We start from the raw sequence: 22,053 nt of genomic DNA on the forward strand, positions 1-22,053 counted from the left end.
AGTTTAACAGCCGTAGTTGCCCCGGAGCTCCGACCCCCCGATTAGCAGGTCGGCATGCGGATTTCCGTTACGTATGACGCAGAAAGAACGGGAGCCGTATTCGGACTGGGTACTCCAGACGAAACAGAGCACCCTAACTACGAGCTTCAGTTGAGACTTCTATGTGACAGGTTGATGCTACTATATGAGATGGTTTTTTTTTTTTTTAATCCCGCGGCTTTAGTCGGACTAGTCATATGCCGGCAGGTTTTGAGTTTACTCGAGGATGGGGAAGTACGGCGGGAAGCACGGCACCTGCTAGGTTAAGGTTACTGATGCTATCAACTTCAGGCGAATCTCGCAATGTTTTATGAACCAAGGTAAGCCGCGGTCAACTCACAACTTGAACGTATCTCGGAGCCTCCAGCAGGTAACTCTGGCCAAGATCAACATACATAGCAGACTAATCGAAGTTCTTGCACAATGCACGCAATCGATGTTCTTCAGTCTCTAGAAGCCTGCGGGCTCTCCTTTCTCGTCGGAATCATCCTCCATGTCTCCGTCTTCCGGTCCGGTGAATGGGATCTCTCGGCACAACGTATCATCACGAACTTCACACTCGCCTATGCAGCAAATGTCGGGGTCACCATGGCGTTGCCGTCCTTGATCCCCATGGTTTCTAGAACCTCATTGGAAGCGACCAGCTTGGCCCAAGTCTCCAAAGTTAGTGCTATACTCTTGTCTTCACTTACGGCAGGCATCTACACGAGCATGTTAGTATACCGAGGCCTATTCCACCGCCTGCGTGAATTTCCCGGCCCCTTTCTTGCCAAGTTCACAAATCTCTACGTCACGTTCAAGATCTGGAACCGGATGCACCTCCATGAAGACGTGCGAAAGCTACACCAGAAGTACGGCGATGTGGTGAGGATTGGCCCGACCGAACTTTCGATCAACAAGCCCGGCGCCATCGACGCCGTCTTCCTGGACACGGATTGTATGAAAGGACCATGGTATAATCTGCTTCATCCCATGGTCTCAATGCAAATGGTTCGCGATAAAGAGGCGCATTCTAGACGACGAAAAGCGTGGGAATATGGCTTCACCTCGAAATGTAAGTCATTATGGAGACGTTGGCAGAAGTGACCGATATCAATGCTAGCAGAGACTGATGAACGGCACCACGCAGCACTTCGCGATTACGAGCCCCGCGTCCTCAAATACACCGACCGACTCCTCGCCGGCATCGAAGCCAGCGCAGGCTCCAAGTTCAACGTATCCCTGTGGTTCAACTTTTACAGCTTTGATGTCATGGGCGAGTTCTCCTTGGGCCATGGGTTCCGCATGCTTGAAGATGGCGTCGCGCACTTTTACATGAACTCGCTGCACGACGAGACCAAGGCCGTCGGGCGCTTTACGCACGCCATGTGGGCTCTGCCGCTGTATCGCAGGATGGCGATTTGGAATGCCGGCGTCAAGAAGTTCAAGACGTGGATCTCGGGTCAGGTGCAACAGCGGATCCAGAATAAGCCCGAGAGCCCCGATATATTTACGTGGGTGTTGGAGGATTACGAAGCTAAGAAGGAACACTCCGTCCAAGATATGCTTAATTTGTACGGAGACTGTATCTTGATTACAGTTGCTGGAAGGTAATGCTCTCGCAGCAAGTGATCCCATTTTCTCGGGCCACGGATTATTGACTCGCCTTGATGGTATTTAGCGACACTGTGGCAGCTGTCCTGTCATGCCTGTTCATGGAGCTGGCTCGGCATCCGAAAGAGTACCGGAAGCTGCAAGACGAAGTCGATGAGTACTTCAGAGGACATGACAAGCCTGGACATGCCGCCCTTTCAAAGCTACGATATCTTCAAGCCTGCATCGATGAATCATTACGTCTGCATCCACCTGTGCCATCGGGTGTCCAGCGAATGACGCCGCCAGAGGGTCTTCAAGTAGACGACGTCTGGCTTCCTGGAGACACCATTGTCTTTGTGCCCTCGTATACACAATACAGAGGTGAGTCACTTTCAAAAGTTGAGCAGCAAAGTTGCAATTTGATTTGTCTCGGAGTATGGACGTGGATGGGTTACCGATAAACTTGCCAAATGATAGACGCCAGGTTCTTTGAAAGACCAGACGACTTCATCCCAGAACGATGGATCGACCAGCCAGAGTTCATCAAGAACGCCTCAGTCTACGTGCCATTCTCGACAGGTGAGTTTCTGGCTGCCTCTTTCCCATCGAGTGAGCTAAACGGCGACCTTGCTAACTTCACTCTCAAGGACACGACGTATGTATCGGGAAACAGCTCGGCCTCCTAGAGACGCGATTTGTGACTAGCGCCATCGTGCATAAGTACAACTTGCGATATGCACAGGGGCAGACAGGGGAGATGTTCCTGGAGGGCAACAAGGACACGGGTACGCTGACCGTTGCTCCGCTCAATGTGGTATTCTCGCCGAGGAAAGCGTAAGCGTGGGGGTTGGTTCGGCGAAGTTGTCTCATCTCCCGTCTTTATATGCAGCTTGCAGAAATTTCCCGGTCCGGGGAGGTTGGTTGTCAACTTGTCAGGGTCCCAACACTGCACAGGGTATGCCACTGTTGGTTGCATGGGTGCATGATTAATGGGATGTAGTATGTAGAGTGTACTATTGTTCTCGTATATGTTCCTTGGCGTAGGTACCTACACCTACCAGTGCTACCTGTGTGCAGATATTTGCAGACTCAACTGCGAGCGTGAGGTTCAAACTTGGAATAATATGATGTGTCGAAAGAGAAATGCTCGCTGTCATGCCCTGCTTACCAACATCGCTGATGATTCCGAGGGGAAAATGCGCATTAAGCCTTGCCGTACGTCGCTCGTATCCGTCGCTCCAAATGCTCCCGACTGGTAACAGGCTCGGCACTTTCGTACCCCTTTCTTCTCAAAACCTCCAAAAACTCGGCACCTGCACCGCCGCCACCGCTATCCCCTCGGTTCTCCTTGATGGGTGCCAACACGACGTGGCGATCAGGCTGTATGAACACGGGTATACTTAACCTCGCGACATTCTCGCTCGCGGACCTGGGAAAGGCGACCCTGTGCACCGTAGACCGCAGTCTCCCTGCGGTCCAGAACTCCAGAGCGTCGCCTATGTTGACGACAATGGCATTGGGGATGCAGGGGACGTCAGCCCACGCGGAGGGCTTGTTTCCTCCTCCTCCTCGCAGGACCTGAAGGCCGCCCTGGTCCGAAGGCTGGCGAAAAAGCAGGGTAAGTGAGCCGTAATCGGAGTGGGCGCCCGCTCGGATATCTTCCGAGTTAGAGGTTGGGGCGTCGTCTGGAGGCGAGGAGGTGGTGGTGGATGATGAGACCTCGGATACCGGGGGATAATTTATGAGACGCATACGACAACATTCGCCAGTATGGGCCTTTGAGAGAAAATCTCTTGGCATCTGAAGTGAAGAGTTTAGTTATACCCAGCCCCTCATTTTGATGGCTCCTTCGCGGTAGGATGTCATTGAAACACTTAGATGGCAGCACTCACGCCTAGTCCAACTGCAAGTCCTTCCAAAAGAGTCTTTGCGAGGTTATCGCAACCCGCAAAGAAGGCCGCCAGTGTCTCTCGGCGGGACTCCAACTCGGTTGGAAGCAGCTGCGTCGTTTTACCGGGGTCTGATAGGTAAAAGGACTCTTTAACGTCGCCTGGCCCTGCTCCCGAAAGCCTGTTCCACCCCACAAACATCAACATCTGAGCGTGATCTCACTGTTTCTTTACGAAAGGGGAAACACAATAAGCATGCTAGATGGGGCTGAGCGCAACGTACTTTTCTTCTCTCATACCCGTGTAACCCTAAGCGAGATCAAACCACGCAGTCAGCACCGCAAAAGATTAATCGCCGATCATATTCGTCCAACAACATGTACATAAATCCATCCTGTTTCTACGCCCTCTCGTTCCCGGTTGCTGAAAGAGAGAGAAAGAGAGACGGGCAAGAGACAGGACTATTCAGGCGAGGTGCAGAATACAAAACAGGAAAACTCACCAGGTCGCCGCTGCCGTTGGCGTACACCAACTTCTCTTCAAGGGGTGAGCTGAAGAAGCTCTTGGCAAGAGCAAACATGTCGGCTGCGACGTCGTCGCGCAGCTCGTGGCCAACAACGTAGAAGAAACCGGGATCCTTGCCGACGCGCATGAGGTCGGCCGCAAGGTCCTCGACCGAGTCGAAAGACCGCAAGTCAACAACTGGTAGCGCCGCCTCCGACTCCGCCGCCGCTGCGGCCACGGTCATGGTTGGCTCGTTGGTTTTCGGCGCACCGCGCAGACGCGCAAACTGGGGTTTGCAAGACGGGGGGTGTTGGACAATGGTATTCTTGTAACACCCTTCTCGCTCTAGAACAAACATAAAGATTACGCAGGGGATGCAGATGTGGACAGTGGACTTTTAGTACAAGCAGGAAGCGTCTGTGGTTTCTGATAATATCGCGCGTAATATGCCTTTGAGAATTTTCGTCCGATCCGAGTTGCGCGCCCGACAGGAGGCAATGAAGCGCGGGTATTAAAGTATGCAGGATGAAATGAATGATGTGTGCGGCATGGGCGAACGCCACTTTCACAGCAGATAGTGATAAAAATGTCCAAGCTCCTCGAGTTAAGTAACAACTCTTGGTTGCGCATTTTCCCTTTCTCTCTAGCAGAACGAACCCCTCTTCCGACGGACCGACCTCGAGATAACCTCGTGGGGAATTGGGGGTTCCGCGGTCTCGGAGGCGGTTAAAGCTGTAGAATCAGAAGAAACAGCGGCAGATTCTCCATCTCAGAGCCCGCTCATTTTGCCTTTTTGTCACTCTTTTTGCCCGTCTTGAGAGGAGCCCCGCCGCGGGAAACACACGTGGGCTTGCTGGGTCTCGGGGTCCTCGAGGCGTTCGACGGGCCAAAGAGAAGGGGAGAGTGACCGCCCGTACAGACGCCAGACGCAACCCTAAACTGGGTAAATTCCTCTCTTTTGGAGAATGGACGGCGGGGCCGGGGTCTCAAGGCCGCGGTTGACGATCGATATGTGTGACGAAGAAGCGGCAGTGCCCGCGCGTGTGGCCCCATGACCGGTCCAGTTTCCCATGCAGAAAAAGGCTCCGCAGAGAACGACGAAACATACTGTGGAGATAAGCGCAATCGTGATCTCGATTCTTGACTGAAGCCGTCAAAAGTCATGTCTCAAATGAGGGGTCTAAAGGTGATGGAACGGGCGATGGTGTTGCTCGAGCCAATCGCGATTCGTTACCATTTCCCGAGCCACATAAATTTTGCGGCCGAGACAGCGAGACAGTGGCTGTTGAGCTGTTGAGCTGTAGAATGCCAGAGTGCCAGAATGTGACGGTTCCCTCGACTTTCCTGTTTACTGCGATGTACGGGATACATACCATGAGGGAGAGGAAGTCTGATTGGTATCTGTACGGAAACGATATCTGGCGATGTGTTTGAGGCAACGCCGCAACGGTGTAGGAACACGCAATGCAGCCTACTTCTCCGTAGACTTACATGGTCGAAATCTGAGAGGGAATCAGGTTGATGACCCTGTCTTGAATGTCTCATATGATAGGCCTGCGTCGGTCCGCTCTGCTCCAACACGCCAAGCGAAATTGAAGAGCAAACAAAATCCCATTCCGCCTAGCCCATCCAGATCCAACACGTAATAATCCTGCTTTCGTACCCACAACGTAAGCAGGAGGAAAGAAAAGAGAAAAACACCCCCGGCGTGAACTACTACGTAGAACCCGAAAAGACCCTTACGCCAATTCTCTTTTCCCCTCCCTACCGAGAGCCTGGTCCGCGCCCCCTTCTGCCCTGGGCTCTATCCACATTCCCACACTTTTGGGGCCAGGGATCATCGTCACCGCTGCAGGTTCTGCATGGCAGTGGAGGGGCGGGCACGTCGTGGATCGTGAAATTGACCGCGCATCCCACGAGGGGAAGAGTCCGAAAGGGACGGCGGGAGGGGGTCATGTAGTTTGAGTCTAGGTTCTCTTCCAACTGCATGATATCAAACGCGATATTTGTCGTAAACCTGGAAGTTCAGCTTACGAAGTATTACATGGCGTCCCTCTAGCTTCTACAAACCTTGCCTCTAGAGTCCTTTCCCCCCCTCCCAAGGTCCCCAACCCCCAACCATATCCTCCCTTTTCGCCATGGATGTTCCCATAGCCTCCGTCACCTTTCAAGTCCCGCTATTCGTAGACCGAGGTGCTGATATCTTGTTTCAAACGACTGGAGCAAACCCGGCCGCCCATCTACAATATTGCGCCGGGATGGTTGGAACCCCCTGAAGTGGTATCATCGGTGAAAGCTGACCCTGCACTTGGTCAGCCAGGGCTTCACAGGCGCACCCTCCATCATGTACGGCAATCCATACACAGTAAGGTAAGACCACTTCTCTCTTGCTCTTTTCTTCTTCCTCTCCTGTCAGCCTGTCGGTGGCCCGTTGGGCAAGTCGCTAACCACGCCTCTGGGATTTCTGTCTCGCCCGCTTGCTCAACCCTTTGCCCGGGACAGGTTCCGCGTCCAGCATCCAGCTCCTCCAGACCCAGACTCCCGGTACTATCAAGCTCCGTACGTAGGCATTGAACATGAAATGGAAACGCTCGAGAGACACATATATCAGCCGTGAAGGATAACCCAAGTCCCGACCACACTGTGTCTCTACACATTGCCCTGCCTCCTCCTTTCATTCCAAGTCCCCCTCATAGCCTCCAACTTTTTGACCTTTTGCCCGTTACGCATTGCACGTAACTGAACACCCCACGATCTGTGCGACGTAACTAAGCTTTCCGTACGAAACTTTGACAAGCTAGACGCTAAAAAATCGAACCAAACAAAAGAAAAAGGCCCGCCTCAAAATCGTCCGGTCCGCTTACGGTCTGGCCTAGCGCCCTCCCCGTCTCCCCTTTCTAGATCTCTCCCGCACCGCCTCACTCCTAAGTAAGGTCCGTCTCATATCTTCATTGAAAGAGGCCGGACTCACTCAGGAACCCTACCTACTGTACTGGCCCCCATCCCATCCCGTTTCTTCCTGAGCGGGCCCCTTCCCCCATCTTCCCGCCCTCCACATTCACCCGCCTCTTGGTCCCCGTCCTCTTGCCAAACGGGCGGGCATACACACCGCAGTAGTTCGCAGAGCCGGCGTCGCGGCGTACATCACGCATTCCTCAAGTGAATACCACCAACACCTCACAACAACCCGCTTCCTCAGCGGTACACCCCAGCAGTGAGAAGTTGGAACTAGACAGGGAACTAGCAACAAGAATCTGTTGTGATCATCGACGGTGTCCCACGGTGCCCTTCTCCGGCCAAACCCCCGCCGGCGCCAAAACAGCCAAGATGACGACCGCAACGGCCCTCCTCCGCCGCGTCCAAGTCCCCCGCGAGACGGACGTGGCAACGACAGCCTACATGAACCGCGACACCCGGCCCCTCCCGCCCTCCCGCCGCACCTACGGGCCCTGGCAATTCGTCGGCCTCTGGGTCGTCACCGGCTCCTTCAACATCGGCGGCTGGACGACGGGCTCCTCCCTCATCGCCCTCGGCCTCAACGTCTGGCAGGCCATGTTGACCGTCATCATCGGCCACTGCCTCGTCGGCCTCATCTGCGTCCTCGCCGGCGGGCCGGGCGCCAAATGGCATATCGGCTTCTCCATCCTGCAAAAGGCCTCCTGGGGCATGCGCGGCGCTCTCTTCCCGCTCGTCCAGCGCATCGTGTTATCGTTTATATGGTACTCTACACAAGTCTACTGGGGCGGACAATGCGTACGCACCTTCATCGCCTCCATGGCCCCGTCCTTCAACAACCTCGACACACCCCTCGCCAACGGCACAATGACGGTGGCAGACTTCGTCGGGTTCATCATCTTCTCCCTCCTCTGCCTGCCCCTGATCTACATCCGCCCAGAACGCTACCACATCCCCTTCGCCGTCGCCGCCTGCACCGTCATCCCCACCGTCTTCGTCCTCTTAATCTGGTGCCTCGCCACAGCCCGCGGCGCCGGCCCCATGCTCCACGACATCACCTCCACCGCCGGCGTCAAGCAAGCAACGGGCTCCCACCTGGGCTGGATGCTCGCCCTCGGCATCTGCACAAACATCGGCGGCATCAGCACCCACATCTTCTCCCAGTCCGACTTCACGCGCTTCGCCCGCCGGCCCCGCGACCAGCTCGCCTCCCAGCTCGTCTTCGTACCTGTCAACACCATCCTCGTCGCCTTCGTCGGCATCGTCTGCACCTCGTGCGCCGCCCAGCTCTTCCCCAAGACGCAGGGCACGCTCGTATGGGAACCCTACCGCTTCCTCGACGCCCTCCAAGCCCACTACGACAACAGCGCGGGAGCCCGCGCCGCCGTCTTCTTCGCGGCCCTCGCCTTCATCTTTGCCCAGTTCGGCATCGCCGTCGCGGAGAACGCACTCTCCAACGGCATCGACCTCTCCGCGCTGCTGCCGCGCTACTTTAACCTCCGCCGCGGCGGGTACCTCACCGCAGCCGTGGCCTTTATCATGCAGCCATGGCAGCTCCTCAACGGCGCAAGCAAGTTCCTCACGGTGATGGGCGGCTACGGCGTCTTCCTGGGTTCTATGACGGGTGTCATGTTTGCGGATTACTACCTCGTTCGCGCGCGGCGGCTGAAGCTGACAGACCTGTACGAGGCGAGCAGCCGGAGCGTGTACTGGTACCGCGGGGGCGTCAACTGGCGCGCCGGCGTGTCGTGGACGGTGGGCACGTTCTCCCTGCTGCCCGGGTTCGTGCAGCGAGTGCAGGATCCGACGGTTGAAAAGGCGGGGTGGTCGCACCTGTACTACCTCGCTTGGCCGTTGGGTTGTACCCTTGCCGTGGTATCGTATTGCCTACTGCATGCTGCGTTCCCGATTCAGGACCCTCATGCGGTTGACGACGCGGACTATTTTGGTACGTTTGGGCCGGCGGAGAGGCCGGTGCTGGACGGGGAGCAGCTTCCGTCGTCGTCTTCCAAGGCGTCTGACAGAGATGATTCGACTAGCAAGATTCGTGAGGAGCCCGATGAGAAGAGGGTGTGAAGGCGGATAGGTATTTGAAGGACGTGTGTTATGATCACGAGCCAGCTCTTGTCGTTTTCCTTGTTATAGCGCGCGGGATACCTTTTGTTGTGCATGCGGTTTCTGCCCGAATAGAATATGCCATAATGGCTCTAATGACTTACCATCAATTCTGTCGTCAGTTCAAGTGTGAGTGAGGTGAGATGTGACGTGTCGGAAGAGGCGATGAAGCGGCAGCCTGCCGTCGACCCAATGTGTATGTTCCACTCCACCCATCATGAGTACATAACTCTAAGAAGGACCTGTTTTTCGTGCTAAATGTGACGGTTCATCTGCAAGTCTTCCTAGCGTTGCTGGTATTGGTTGCAACTCACACTGCAAAGGTGCATATTTCACACCACCAGGATGATAAGAAGTGAACATGTTCAAGAGAATGGGGTGGGTGGCCATCATGCACACTTATTGGATTCAAACCACCACTCAATCAATACCCTGGTTTCTACCTTCAAGCCCCTAGTAAGCTCATCAATCCACATTGCGCCAGTTCATCATCTCGCCTCGTGAATCGTGACATCCCCCTCCTCCACCATCCCGCGCCATCATCCACCTCAAAGAACCTTAAAGGACCTTCCCCTGCTCAACTCCATTCATGTAGATAGCGCAAAAGAGGGCAAAATGACCCAAAAGGGCCAACTGGATTCAAATGGGTCCCACATCGTACGAGCCCTGCATGGAAGATCGTCCCCAAGTGCCGATGCGGGAGACAACAAGAAGCAAAAGACGCGGTGTTCCACCGCACAAAGGCGGGGTTGCGGGCGGATGAGCTGCTGAATCCATAGATGAACCGATTCGGAACCCAGCGACTGCGACCAGGGCACTTGGCCGCCTGTGCGCTTCAATTCCTGAAAACGGCATGTCAATAGAAATGAAAGCTGTCTATTGAGTGTCAATAACGTCAAAGGTCAGGTTGATAAAAGGCAAAATTCATCCCGTTTATGCGCGTCGGGTCGACATACTAATACCTAAATCCATCAATATCCCGACCCTTGCCTCCTCTTTGTTCTCTCAAACGGACAAACATCATGGCGCCGGCAATTGACCAGCCCGTGAGACTCCTATGCATCATCCCTATATCAACAACAGGCATGACAGACGACCTCGCACGTGTATATCACTCCACGGCAACCCTCCAAATTACCTTTGTGGACGGCCGCGACCTCGATGACTGCCCCCCGTGCATCGAGAACCACGCGCAGGCCATATCTTCAACCAACGCAGTTCTCCCCCGTGCGATAGAGTACATCTCCACCCACAGCCCGCATGCCGTCCTCGTCTGCTGCTTCTCAGACCACCCGCTAGTATACGCACTGGAGGAGCGCTACGGTGACGAGGTTCCCGTCACCGGAATATTCCAAGCCGCGTTACAGGAAGCCACAGCAAGTGGAGGCAAGTTCGGCATTGTTACAACATCGACCTCATGGGAACAGCCGTTGAAAGACTCTGTTGATGACCTCGGTTTCGGGACGTATTCAACTGGCGTCGCAGCGACTGGCTTGAGCCCACTTGAGCTGGAGAGCTTGGATCGGGATTTCGTGATCGATCGCATTGCTACATCTTCGAAGCCTTTGATTGATAACGGTGCCGAAAGCATTATCCTCGGCTGTGCGGGTATGGCGGTATTGGAAGACAATATACTCTCGGCTCTTCCACCTTCGATCAAGACGATCGATGGTGTTCGTTCAGGGATGACGATCTTGTCGCGGCGGGTTGAGGAGACGGCTTTAACCAAACCAGTGCTTTCTCTCCTCGACGATACCAAGACTAAGATTGCGGTAAGCAGCACAATGAGGGACAGGCAGCAGATATTGTGACGTAGGAAGGGCCCGATGCGTAAGACGGGAGCTAGTAGCCACTATAAATGATGTCGATATATTGATATGGTGATAGATCTGGCAGGAATTAACGCAAAATCAAGTCGTTCCCCAGCTCTCAATTGCGCCGGCCCAATCAATCTCCGCCCCGTCATTGAAGGCATTGTTCCACATGTTGCCGATAAAATCTGCTTGAAAATTGTAAAAGGAAGTATTTGGTAACGCATATTGCTCGAGAAACCCTGGGTGCTGCTGCTGTGGTGGCGGCTGGGGCATCAAGTCCATGACCCGTGGGTCATTCGTTATCTCGGGCTGATGGTGCATGACCGGCGCTACCGATACTGCTGGTACTGCTGTCACTGTTGGTATTGCCTGGCTCTGTCGAAGAAGTATCTCTTCTAGTTTGTGAATATACTGAAAGATTCGTGCGCCTGCTTGGCTTGCTGAAGGAAGAGATGGTGCGAGGCTCTGAAGAAATGTGGCCATGGAAGTCCTGACCAGTCAGCATACCTTAGATATAGGACAAGGGGTATGCGGGCTCCAACGTACATGACTTCGCGAAGTTTGTAGTACTGCCAGTCGACCAATTGGCGGGCAATGAAGCTACTAAGCAAGTGGGCGACTCCTGCCAACTCTTGCAGCTGCGTAGCAATATCAGCACAGCATCGGTCAAGTAAGAGAGGAGCATACCATGGGATATCCGATTGCCCGCAAGTACTCCACCGGCACCAGAGTAATCTCTTGTATTAGTTCAAGCGCAGCGCCACAAGCATCTTCAAATTTGTTGTGGCATGCGAATGCCGCCATCCGGAGTAGCTTCGAGTTGATGTTAGCCATAGGACCATTTGCTATGCAAAGATCTGAACTCACCTGAAAGGTACAAGCGATATTGGCCACTTGAAATCCACATAGGTTTGCCTCCACGTCTTTGGACGCCGGATAAGCGCTGGTGGCATATAGAGGAAGATTGCTCTTCTTTCCAAGAACCAGTTGCAACATGTCGTCGATGTTTGGCATAAGTGGTTCGTGTTGGATTGGACCTCTGTCGAGCGTCTTTAGTCGATCTTTGCGCATTCGGACAATGACGTGTTCCAGTACGCGATACAGGTCGGTGATGTAGTTCCAGCCGGTGAGCCAGCTGCCATGGCTGAATCGGGTCTTCTCGGTCTGCCCTGACGCATCTATAATCCCGGCTAGGCCGTTGACCTGCTGCGGATATGCAACAGCGCATTGTAGTTCGGGGCACCGAACCACATGGCCGTCGATCAGCGCTGCATGGACTTCCAGGCGGTACATTGACCAGAAGAACTGCCGCCTTACATGCTTCTCCGGATATGTAAGATTCGAGGGCCAGCGCGCTTCAAAGTGGAAGGTGTGCTGAGCTACTAATGTGTGGTAACGGCCCAGGCACTCATGGAATAGAGGGTCGTCCTTGAGCTGTGTGGCGGCCAGGGATAAAGTGCCAAGAACCTGTAAATACTCAAAGGCTTCGGAACTGCGGATGTCGCGATTTCTCTCCGGAATCGCCCTTTCTGCATCCTGCATATAGGCCTCGTGATGCTCAGGGAGAAGAGGAGTGGGCGTATCCGGGTTGAATAAGGCGCCATCTCTGACGTGACATGAACTCAATGCGCATATGGCCATTAGCCGGGCGAAAGAAGCCCTGCTAGATGACAGGCTGGTTGCCTCCCATTCCTTGTGTAAGGACACCTCGTCGAAAAATGGAAATCTTCAGCCAATGTTAGCTTATTCATTGTAGCACAATAGATGCAGACCAAATAGGGACGATGGTGGGATGAACGCACACTGGGTATACAGTGTCAAAAAAGATGACGATGAGTCGATAGATGAGCCCCCTGCTCCCGTGGCGGCTCTCGTCGTAGAACCACCTATCGCCATCGGCATCGTCAAAGGATTGGGATTTGTTATTATTATTCACTGAAGACGACGGCGACGTCTTTGATTTGACGCCTCGCTTGGCAGCAACTCGGTTCCATGTGCAGGTCGCGCCGTGTTCGATGCAGGTCAGACAACTTGGCGTGCCACCAGGACTGGCGACGGAGGCGACCCCGCCTCCGTCGGGCACGGGCTTGCATTTCCGTCCTCGGCGATGGCAGAAATCGCAGGCCTTTGTGATGCGACGACGCTTGATGCTGGGCTCGCTGTGCCGTCTGCTATCACCGTTTAGCGGATCGTCGTCTTCCTGTTTCTGGCCCATGATTCGAGCGAGCGCTGGACGCGTCGAATCTGGTCACGGGAGTCCCATCCGGCGGCGCGATGGCGAAGGACAATGGGCAATCGGGATGTTTGGCGGTGGATACAATATCCGTACGGATATCTTTCTCACACGAGGGATAACAGGTCAGGGAAAACCGGGTTAAGTTTTCCTACTGTCTGAGCCACGGTGAGGGGCCGCGCACCCCAAGGAATCCTTCTCTGTTCCTCCCTGGTACGGTTGACGGATGCGCAGATCCACTGTCTGGCTACACGTGTGCTAATTGCCGATGAAATGGATGGATTCGCTGAAGAAATGCAGGCCCGATCTCGGATATGTAGATGAATGCGATCCGGAGGGGCACAATCGGCGGGAGGATGCCGTCTCTGTACAACCTCGAAATGGGGGCGGTTTTTCTGACCGGGCTGAAATGTGCTGGAGGAAACAGGCTTTGGCGGGGTTTTTTTCTGCGTTCTCCTTCTTTGCGTCCGAGGAGCGATCGGAAACATCAAACGTAGAATGAGATGAGGAGAACACACGGGCAGATCGAGGTTGAAATTGACACGGCCGGGAGAGTAGTGGAGGTGGAGGGGGAGGGGACGTCGGGTGGACGTGGACTTGGAGCCGCGCCCCAGCGAGCAAACAGTCAATCTGACTAAGCCGATACGTACTCTTTCTTTGTGGCACACGCAGGGACGGGGAAGAAGGAAAGAGCGCTGCGAGGGAAGGCCCGCGGTGTGTTGTTTCCTCCTTCGCGCGATAAGGTAACATCGACCCGCGCCTGCCTTCCGGTGCTTCTGCCTTCCCCAATTAGCCAACTTAGATCACGGGATCAAGGTACTCCCGTACAGTTGTACCTCGCAATGTTGCCCAATGGAAGTTTTTCAAGAACGGCACTTCGGTACGTACTCGCCGACGGCGCAGCCAGAGGTGGCTGTGCCGCAGCCACTGATCGCATGGCACCCCCGTCACAGTGTCCTTTCTTTGTTCCTCAATTTCAATATTCCATCTTTCCAACACGTTGCGCTGTTGGTTCTACACCGCAACTCTCATCCCCCCGGATCAGGCCTGGAGATAAGCCCGGATTCCGCACCTGATTCTGTGAGTGGACAGATTTGGCCGTGGGGGTGGTTCAGCTCACCTCGCATCTTGCTTCTTCCCTTGGTATTGCCCTTGAAGATGTCAATCCAACATGAGCCTTTGACTCTTTGGTGTCGTACTGACTGCGCCGACTGAGACACGCCAACGTCATGGGATCTGTGGCAATCCTGAAATATCGAGCTCCCATTCATTGTCAATATCCTGGCTGATCAAATAAGCTCACCCAAGGCCGCCTATCAGTCAGGCGTAGAATCATCTAGACGCGTTCGAGAGAAACCAACGCCAAGTTTCATCTTGAGACCAACACTCGAATGGTGCCGATCACTTCTTAGCACAGACATGGGCACAGGCAAGACATGCACAGACGATCTAAATGTTTGTGGGGTGAAGTGCGACGGCAGGTCCAGCCTGAATCTTGAATTCTAGCCCCCAATGAAAGTCCATCGCCCGATCCGCTTGTGTGCTGGCTGCGATGACACCTCACAACCAGCGCCATTTATTACTCACTCAAAGGAATCGCACGCATATTATTGGGTTGCCAGTTGATCAATCTTGGATACCATATGGTTACAGAGACTCAGAACCTTTTCTTTCATGCACATAATGGTTACGTAGCATGCACGTCGCACTTCCTTCTTGGCACCAAGTGTTCTTCAACCAACCAGATAACCAGAAAACAAGAAGCTGAACAACATTCCAATTCGCCCCTTGCTTATTGCGTGCGGCAATCTTGCACAAAACTCAACCAACAATGAATAGCGGTCAGGGGCGATTCTTAGCCCTGCAATCACATTGAAGCTGAACCCTCATCCTACTTCGTGCAGGATAAACGAGTAGGTGGGAGAGACAAGGGTGTCACTTCTGGGCTCAACGCCGTACTTGGCTCCCGTTGACCTCGGATAACTTTAGTGTGCACTGGGGTATAGGGAAATTTCAAATTCGTAAAATTCGACTAGACACAATCAAGATCGAATCCGCCTCATCTTCACAGTTTTGAAGAGAAAAGAAAACGTCTGCTTTCGCAATTGCCGCTGATACCCATCATATCTCTTCAGGTCATGCAACGTTACTCGCCTCTTCTTATGTACCTCTCTAGAAGCACCGAGAGTCGATGGCAAAGGCGACTCCGACATGACCTCAATATCACACTTTAGACAGAAGGCGCGCATCGCTAGTTCTATTCAGACTGAGTATGGGCACTAACTTGCCGGTGGATTTTGATTGAGTTTCGGCATTAAATTGAGTTATACTTGAATCACAGTGACGATGAGGATATATTGATCTGATTTTGAGAATGATCAAGGAAAATGAAAGTTTGAAATGAAATTTTCACAGCTCCTCTCTCCTCGAGCATCAGGCTACACTGAGAGCTTCGAAAGTCAGAATCTGTTGACGTACCCGTATAACGGGATAGTTAAGTATTTAACTTATCATCCAGATCTAGAGCTATTTCACCGAGACGGTAATCCTTCGGAAAAGGACGCTTGTCCGGCATAGGAGAGATTGGAAATCCGCCACTCGGGCTTGGGTACTCTGTACATTCGTCGATAACTTTGGGATCAAGGCTCATTACCGTGCCAATCCGCTGTGTCTGACCACGCAGTCTGGCCAGTTGAAGCGTTGGATCTAATTATATGAAGCGACTCAGGTCTTCTAGCTTAGAAGTTGTGTGTGACGATCTTCACCCAGGCATGATTCTGTGGTTATGACCTAGAAAGAGAATTGATGTTGTGCTAGGTAAGAAAACTGTTACCTAAGCCTTGCGCAGTAGAGCAATCAGATACTAAGACAGCTACTGTTCTAACGAGACCGTCGGCATACAAGTCAGCAGGGCAGGGTCTTCCGGCCTGCACGAAGCCACATGCATTAATCGTATATCAACCTGCGTTTATGTATGAAAGGACGATGTCGTTGGGTATAGCCCACGAGTCCTCCGTTGGCTGTAAGTGTATCTGGCGGAAGAGTCGTTCGTATGGTCCATTCGCCTCCCAATTGCCCCTTATGCGCCATCATACTACAAGAAAATCAAGCGAAATATTCAGAGAGCAGCTGATTTCCATGGCGATACTTTCTTGGACGTGAGATGACTAGAACGCCAGATCGCCCACTTTCGGGCAGCAATGAGATCAAAGTTCGACTAGGTATTCACACTCACTTATTAAGCCATTCCCAATCTAACATCGGAATCATTGATCACTCGGACGAGAAATATCATTCATCGCGGACCTTGCCGCCAAGAAAGCCCCTATTGTAACCATGCCATGGAGTATGTCCTATTGGATCAGCGGGCTCTAGACATGCACTTTGCCTGTCTCATCATTGTTACATGGGCAAATCCTTTGCTGAGACGCATACCCTTTTTGACTACCGCCAGTGAACCCTGAGCGCCGGGCCGGTGGGCAGCAGCTCGGCTCGAACGGACAACTTCCCCTCTTCATCGGCTAATCGAAAAGAGCCCAAAGCATCCCGCTGGCAGCTTGCCGGATGCTTCTGAAGAGGAACGGAATGTTACATGGCCTAGTTTGTTTTCATGAGACTCGCCGGGTCATCGGAGGCGTTAATATCATTTCAACACAAAGATTCCACTCCACTTACTCGGTTCACATGTCGTTGCTCCAATGAGGTTTATCTTTTGAACAATTATTACAGCACGAGGAGTACCGAGCTATGCAGACTCTTTACCCAGAATCGTAATTACGTTTACATTAGCTAGTGAATCTGGATATCGGCAGGCTTTTCGGCTCGGGTCAAGGAAGCTTACCCCACCGGGAGGCTTGTGTGCGTAATGTCGATCCCTCTTCTTTTCGGATGACGAATGTCAGCCTAACAACAGCAGAATTTTGAGCTTCTAATTAAACCTCCCGAAAAAAACAAAGTTAGGTTTCAAATTGTACATGGGAAAGAAGTCTAGCCCGGAACGTGATTTTGAATTTGCTCGCAAGGCTCAAAATCGTTCTTGATCGGAAGAACTCTGCTGCGTCGACTCTACCGTCATTCGCGGGATCGCTAAGGGTCATCTGGACGGTGATATCTGTGTAATGAAAATATGAAAGAAACCGAGAAGGCTGCGATGTCACGGCTTTCGAGCAGTGGCTACCCTTGTGGGCCTGACTGCCGATTCCCCTCTCATGAGATCAGACAGAAGTAACAGAAGTATGTGTGGCACCGAAATGTAGCTACAGGCCTCATCTAGACACTGTTCCAGCATGCTCGAGGTGTGTTTGTGGTCAGTTACCTACCTAGTCAATGGGGAAATATAACTCAGTCTCTGGTATTCTCGTTTCCGGACGCTTTATCATGGTCGAGATTGCCTGCTTGCTGAGATACGCAAACTTCAGCGAAATGCGATGACTGCCTCAACTTGAATCAAGATGAGTTGCAGACTATGCCCGCTTGTAGAGAGCTACCGTTGCGCATCAGAATGAAAAGTATGCTCTCGGAAGTGATCTCGGAGATGATCTTGCCAAAGCTATCAATCGAGCTATGTTGATTATTGAATCACACTGAGTTCTGTTTGTCTGATTACACCACGCTGGGTGGCAAAACGACACTGATGGAGTAAGTAGGCATGGCCATCCCTGACCCAGACTGCAACGGTCACTGGTCAATTCGGAAGCTTCTTTACAGTGTATGACTCCTCGATTCACTATGGAATCAGCTGGGAGTAATTTACATGTTTCTGACAAAAGTCTAGTGCCAAAACCTCTGCAGCTTCTCGACTACCTTGCGATGCAGTCACTGACCAAAGCGCCTCAACGCCCAGGTGTTTCTTGGGCACTATGGAAACTGTCTGCGGCAATAATTCCGACTTGTCATTGCCTTGACTCCGCGACGGCCTCGCAATTACTCCTCTGAATAAAGAGGGGAATACGGTCCTGTGTTTGACCATGGCTACTTCTTCGACTCGAGAGAAGAAACCTCCGGTCAAGATTTCAAGGTTGAATCATGACCTCCGTGAAACACAATCGGCCACGGAGTGTCTTCTCAACATCTCTAATCGGGCTCGTCGACTAATTAACCCCGAGGTATCAAAGCTCGGCACCGCTACACTCCCCGGTAAAACTCGGCCACGTGTACGCCCTACCAAAGCCGGCCGAGAAAAAGTCTCCGTGCGCCTGTAACCTACCGCATCCCCCACTCGACTCGGCACCTCGAAGAACTTGTGTTTAAAGTTTCTCATGTCATATGTGCTCCTCGAGACATAGTGGCTCGCTCGACGCCGAACGTGACAAGGTATTCCCAGCCGCTCGTAGTCCATCCAGCGATCACACTGCCCGTCCCTCGGTATCTACGACCTGTTTACCTGCCAAGGCTGTCGTTCTGCCTCGCAAGTCTGCTCGGTCTCGCTCGCTCTCGTGTTTCATGGCACCGCGCGACACGTAACTATGGGATTGACAACGCGCCCGTCATGGACTTGGCGTAATGCGTGCCGCGCGCTCTTTTTTCCGTTTGTAAAGAGTACGCGGGGTTTGTTTCCAGCACTGGTTCAACTAGGTATGGGCCTCTGGACTTCTTGGCCTCCTATGTTTCCTGGCGATGACATTTGGTAGGCACCCATACTCGTATAGAATCCGAGGGATATGGACTAGCAAGCCAATAGCTGTCATATGAGTATGGTCTCTTTTGTGCTAGGCCATTTTGAGCCTTACGTCCCTCGGATCTTTTGGGGCGCAGCTTGTAAGGTTCAATGGTGCGGCCGTCTGAACAGCAGCAAGAATTCAAGCTTGTCCAGTCCCTTGAACTCTGTCCTTGAGTTAGCAGACAATACAGATGGTGCGACGGCTTGCACGTACCTAAATGCCTCTTTCGCGGTGTAGTGATCCCACAGAACTGGTTGAGGCTAAAACCTTTCGCCGAGTAAAGTTCGTACCTTGCAGCTATCGAAGTAGGCACGATGCTTGTTTGACTACCTACACGTTTTTACGGATTTCAAATCGTAAAGCCGGCACCGGTATATCGGATTCGTTTTATAGCAAAGGATGGTCTTCAAAGCGAGAGGAGTATTTGGACCCATGTTAGCACAGACGCTGTCGACGTGTCGGCGCCCGAGATCGGCAGGGAGTTCACAGATCATGGATTCCTGGCCCCTAACTTGGCATCTCAAGTGCCATGACTGGGAAGAGATGACACTGGCGTACTTTCAACAAGAAGCTCTGATATGAGCAAGTTTCGCAAGCGCTCCTGATCGACCTAAATGGCGGGCGTGGGGGCCCTGCTCTAGCTGAAGAGAGTGATGCTAATGAACATTGGACCAGTCACAGCGCTATGAACTAGATCCTCCATTCGGCCAGACCTCGCAAGGACAGAACAATCTGATTAATGAGGCGAGACCGAGACCTCTATCGTAGAGTTGATTTCACCTTGGTTAGAAGAGTCAGATGGATTCTATCCTAAAGGCTGGCTTGAGGTGCAGAATAAGGTTGTGCCGAAAGGTTGTTTGGCACCACGAAAAAACGCCCATGCAGGGAGATCCCTCGTCCGGACACTTGCCAACTGAGGGGTTTGCAGATCAACCGAGCGATCACTCGCACAGGCGGGAAAAAGGCGCGAGTCATCGGCTCGGCGTTCCGAGACTGCTCCCCTGTTTACTGACTTACGCCGAGTGTAAGTGGCCTTTACAAGTAAACAGTCCATGTTAGCATTTAGAGTTCTTCGTTTCACGAAAACCGTTTTGTTCTATGGATCTTGGCTCCAGACCTTACCACAACACTATTTTAACCTTAACAACTAGTCGCAATACAAAGGGGGTAGACTAACAGCCCCAAAGTCTAAGTCAATAACCGCGTCATCTAATGATGGCCGTCCGTTTGCTATGCTTGCATGAGGCTGTTGATCGAGGAGTGGGGCTATCGTCCGACTGAGGATGTAGCACGGCAACATGAACTCTCATGAGTCGGCAGATCGTGGATCATTCATCGCTTCAGGCTTGAGAGGGCAGGTGTCACTGCGGGATGAACTGTGGCTGGCGTCGATTATAAAAGGATGAAGCCATTCCCTTCCTCAACGGCTTTCTCTTTGTTCATCAGCTCACTTGACTGCCATCTCTTGTATCAAACTTCAGCTTCTCCAGCTTGCTCAAACACTCTATCAATTCGTCTCTTACAGAAAGAACACCAATTCAAGTTTCTTCAAATCTAAATCATCAACCGCCAAAATGCGTTTCTTCAGCACTCTCTTCCTTGCCACCTTGAGCGCTACCGGTGTCGTCACGGCCATGCCTGTCGCCCAGCCTCATGATCTGACTGCCCTCGCCGGAGAGGGACTCCAGGATGCTGCCCCAGTTGAGGTTCTCGACATTGAGACCAACATCGAGACCAGAGAGGCCAGGGGCCCCAACACTCCGGCTGATGTCGCGAAGCACGACGCCAACCACAAGAAGCAGGACGCTAATAACTGTGGAAAAGGCTGCAAGGACTCGCTTGCCTCATATCACTCGCAAGCCTCCAAGGATTCTAAGAACTCTAAGAACTCGAAGAATAGAAAGAACGGTCGCCGCGCGGTCGAGAATGCCGAGAATGCCGAGGATGCTGAGGTTGAGGAGGAGGTTGAGGCTTGAATTAGTCGGAATCAGCCTTGACACTGAGATGGTCTTGTTCTCGTGCTGGTAACGGTGCAAATGGAGTTTTGGATACACGGGTTATACAGTACAAGCTGTGGCTAGAGCTATAAATAAATGTCTACTTCTTACCTCACATAGTGCTCACATACTTGATCGCAGCGGGATATTCACGGGGATTGGTTGGCGGGCAGCGCACAGCTTGTGAGCCACGATGCCATTCCGTTGAAACGAGTCTTGTACTCTTGTTTAAGTAAGGGGATCTGCCTCATGCTTCCTACTTCCTCTCCATCTCCCCTTCGACTCTCGCCATCTCCAGCCTATTCAGGCCCCATTCACTCCAAGGCAGTGGTGTTGGCCGATAGCCAGTGACCGAATTCCTGAATGATGTTCATCGTGTCATACAGAAATGTGTGAATCTGCCTCGACTAATTAGCAGCTGTTTCCGAAAGGCACATATGCGAAACCTACGAAACCCATCCCGGGGAGGAGGGGAAGAACATCGCGACGCTCTCCAAGCCGCTCGTATCCAAAGTTGGCCTGCTGCGCAATCGTAGTGACTACCATGGCCGAGAGAAAGACGCCACGGATTTTCATCATTGTGACTTGGTTTCCGAGTCTTCGAGAGTGCGATTTTATGTGAATGTCGCGTGATAGCTGATGTTCGACGGTTTGACGATTTCGAGACACTTGGTTCTGATGTTCTAAACGCGTGTTTGTGATAATGTTTGGCCTGCTGATCGCCAAAAGAGCACCCCGAGGTTTGGAAAAATACAAATTTTGCAAGTGGCGGAATGTTTTCCCGCCTTTTGAAGGCATCTGCTTAGTCGTCGAAACTCAGACCAGTGAATCACTGTTCATTGAGCGCGGGGCTTGCAAAGGTTGCGATCCGGATTTTGCACGGGATCGTCTCCCAAAGAGCCAATACCTCATATCCACGGCCAACTCGGATTTGAATGTATCAAAACATCGCCTACAGTCATTCGACTTGGAAGGAATCCTAACTTGAGTCATCCTACTAGACAGAAAGTGTAAGTACCTACATAGAAATCTGGATGTCGCGGACCGGTTCTAGATGCCAAACAACGCATTGGTCACGGTGAGAATGAGCCTCTTTGACTTAGCAATGCTCAACAAGACACACGAAAATGAGAAGAAGAAGAAGCATTTTCAACCAAGGACAAGGGTGGAGGATTTCGGTTCCATACGCAGCCAATCAAACTTCCGTGTGGTCACCGAAAAGCTGACAGGTTGCCTCAATCTGCCTGTTGACTGTGCCCGAGACAGCAACCT

The 22,053-nt window shown here is 52.5% G+C and overlaps 7 protein-coding genes across 7 annotated transcripts; 4 read left to right on the forward strand and 3 right to left on the reverse strand.

The window, feature by feature from the left end:
• Nucleotides 1–462: 462 nt before the first annotated feature.
• On the forward strand, nucleotides 463–2,452 carry CABS01_07421 (benzoate 4-monooxygenase cytochrome P450; the record flags this gene model as incomplete). Its single annotated transcript, XM_060540784.1, has 5 exons — nucleotides 463–1,093; nucleotides 1,169–1,628; nucleotides 1,700–1,995; nucleotides 2,092–2,193; nucleotides 2,262–2,452. The coding sequence occupies 5 exons, from the start codon at nucleotides 463–465 to the stop codon at nucleotides 2,450–2,452; spliced, it is 1,680 nt and encodes a 559-aa protein (XP_060402952.1).
• Nucleotides 2,453–2,817: 365 nt separating this feature from the next.
• On the reverse strand, nucleotides 2,818–4,251 carry CABS01_07422 (2OG-Fe(II)oxygenase superfamily protein; the record flags this gene model as incomplete). The annotated part of the gene is made up of 4 exons (XM_060540785.1): nucleotides 2,818–3,414; nucleotides 3,507–3,684; nucleotides 3,787–3,812; nucleotides 4,006–4,251. 4 exons carry the CDS (start codon nucleotides 4,249–4,251, stop codon nucleotides 2,818–2,820), a joined length of 1,047 nt encoding a protein of 348 aa, XP_060402953.1.
• A 3,083-nt stretch (nucleotides 4,252–7,334) lies between these two features.
• CABS01_07423 (NCS1 nucleoside transporter) lies at nucleotides 7,335–9,038 on the forward strand (the record flags this gene model as incomplete). The annotated part of the gene is made up of 1 exon (XM_060540786.1): nucleotides 7,335–9,038. One exon carries the CDS (start codon nucleotides 7,335–7,337, stop codon nucleotides 9,036–9,038), a length of 1,704 nt encoding a protein of 567 aa, XP_060402954.1.
• Nucleotides 9,039–10,099: 1,061 nt separating this feature from the next.
• CABS01_07424 (Asp/Glu/Hydantoin racemase) lies at nucleotides 10,100–10,888 on the forward strand (the record flags this gene model as incomplete). Its single annotated transcript, XM_060540787.1, has 1 exon — nucleotides 10,100–10,888. The coding sequence occupies one exon, from the start codon at nucleotides 10,100–10,102 to the stop codon at nucleotides 10,886–10,888; it is 789 nt and encodes a 262-aa protein (XP_060402955.1).
• Nucleotides 10,889–10,987: 99 nt separating this feature from the next.
• CABS01_07425 (uncharacterized protein) lies at nucleotides 10,988–13,106 on the reverse strand (the record flags this gene model as incomplete). The annotated part of the gene is made up of 5 exons (XM_060540788.1): nucleotides 10,988–11,381; nucleotides 11,438–11,529; nucleotides 11,579–11,704; nucleotides 11,759–12,617; nucleotides 12,694–13,106. The coding sequence occupies 5 exons, from the start codon at nucleotides 13,104–13,106 to the stop codon at nucleotides 10,988–10,990; spliced, it is 1,884 nt and encodes a 627-aa protein (XP_060402956.1).
• A 7,252-nt stretch (nucleotides 13,107–20,358) lies between these two features.
• On the forward strand, nucleotides 20,359–20,760 carry CABS01_07426 (uncharacterized protein; the record flags this gene model as incomplete). Its single annotated transcript, XM_060540789.1, has 1 exon — nucleotides 20,359–20,760. The coding sequence occupies one exon, from the start codon at nucleotides 20,359–20,361 to the stop codon at nucleotides 20,758–20,760; it is 402 nt and encodes a 133-aa protein (XP_060402957.1).
• Nucleotides 20,761–21,095: 335 nt separating this feature from the next.
• CABS01_07427 (uncharacterized protein) lies at nucleotides 21,096–21,360 on the reverse strand (the record flags this gene model as incomplete). Its single annotated transcript, XM_060540790.1, has 2 exons — nucleotides 21,096–21,179; nucleotides 21,232–21,360. 2 exons carry the CDS (start codon nucleotides 21,358–21,360, stop codon nucleotides 21,096–21,098), a joined length of 213 nt encoding a protein of 70 aa, XP_060402958.1.
• Nucleotides 21,361–22,053: the final 693 nt, after the last annotated feature.

This window comes from Colletotrichum abscissum (genome assembly GCF_030869225.1).
Source record: "Colletotrichum abscissum strain IMI 504890 chromosome Unknown Scaffold_16.1, whole genome shotgun sequence".
NCBI classification, from domain to species: Eukaryota; Fungi; Ascomycota; class Sordariomycetes; order Glomerellales; family Glomerellaceae; genus Colletotrichum; species Colletotrichum abscissum.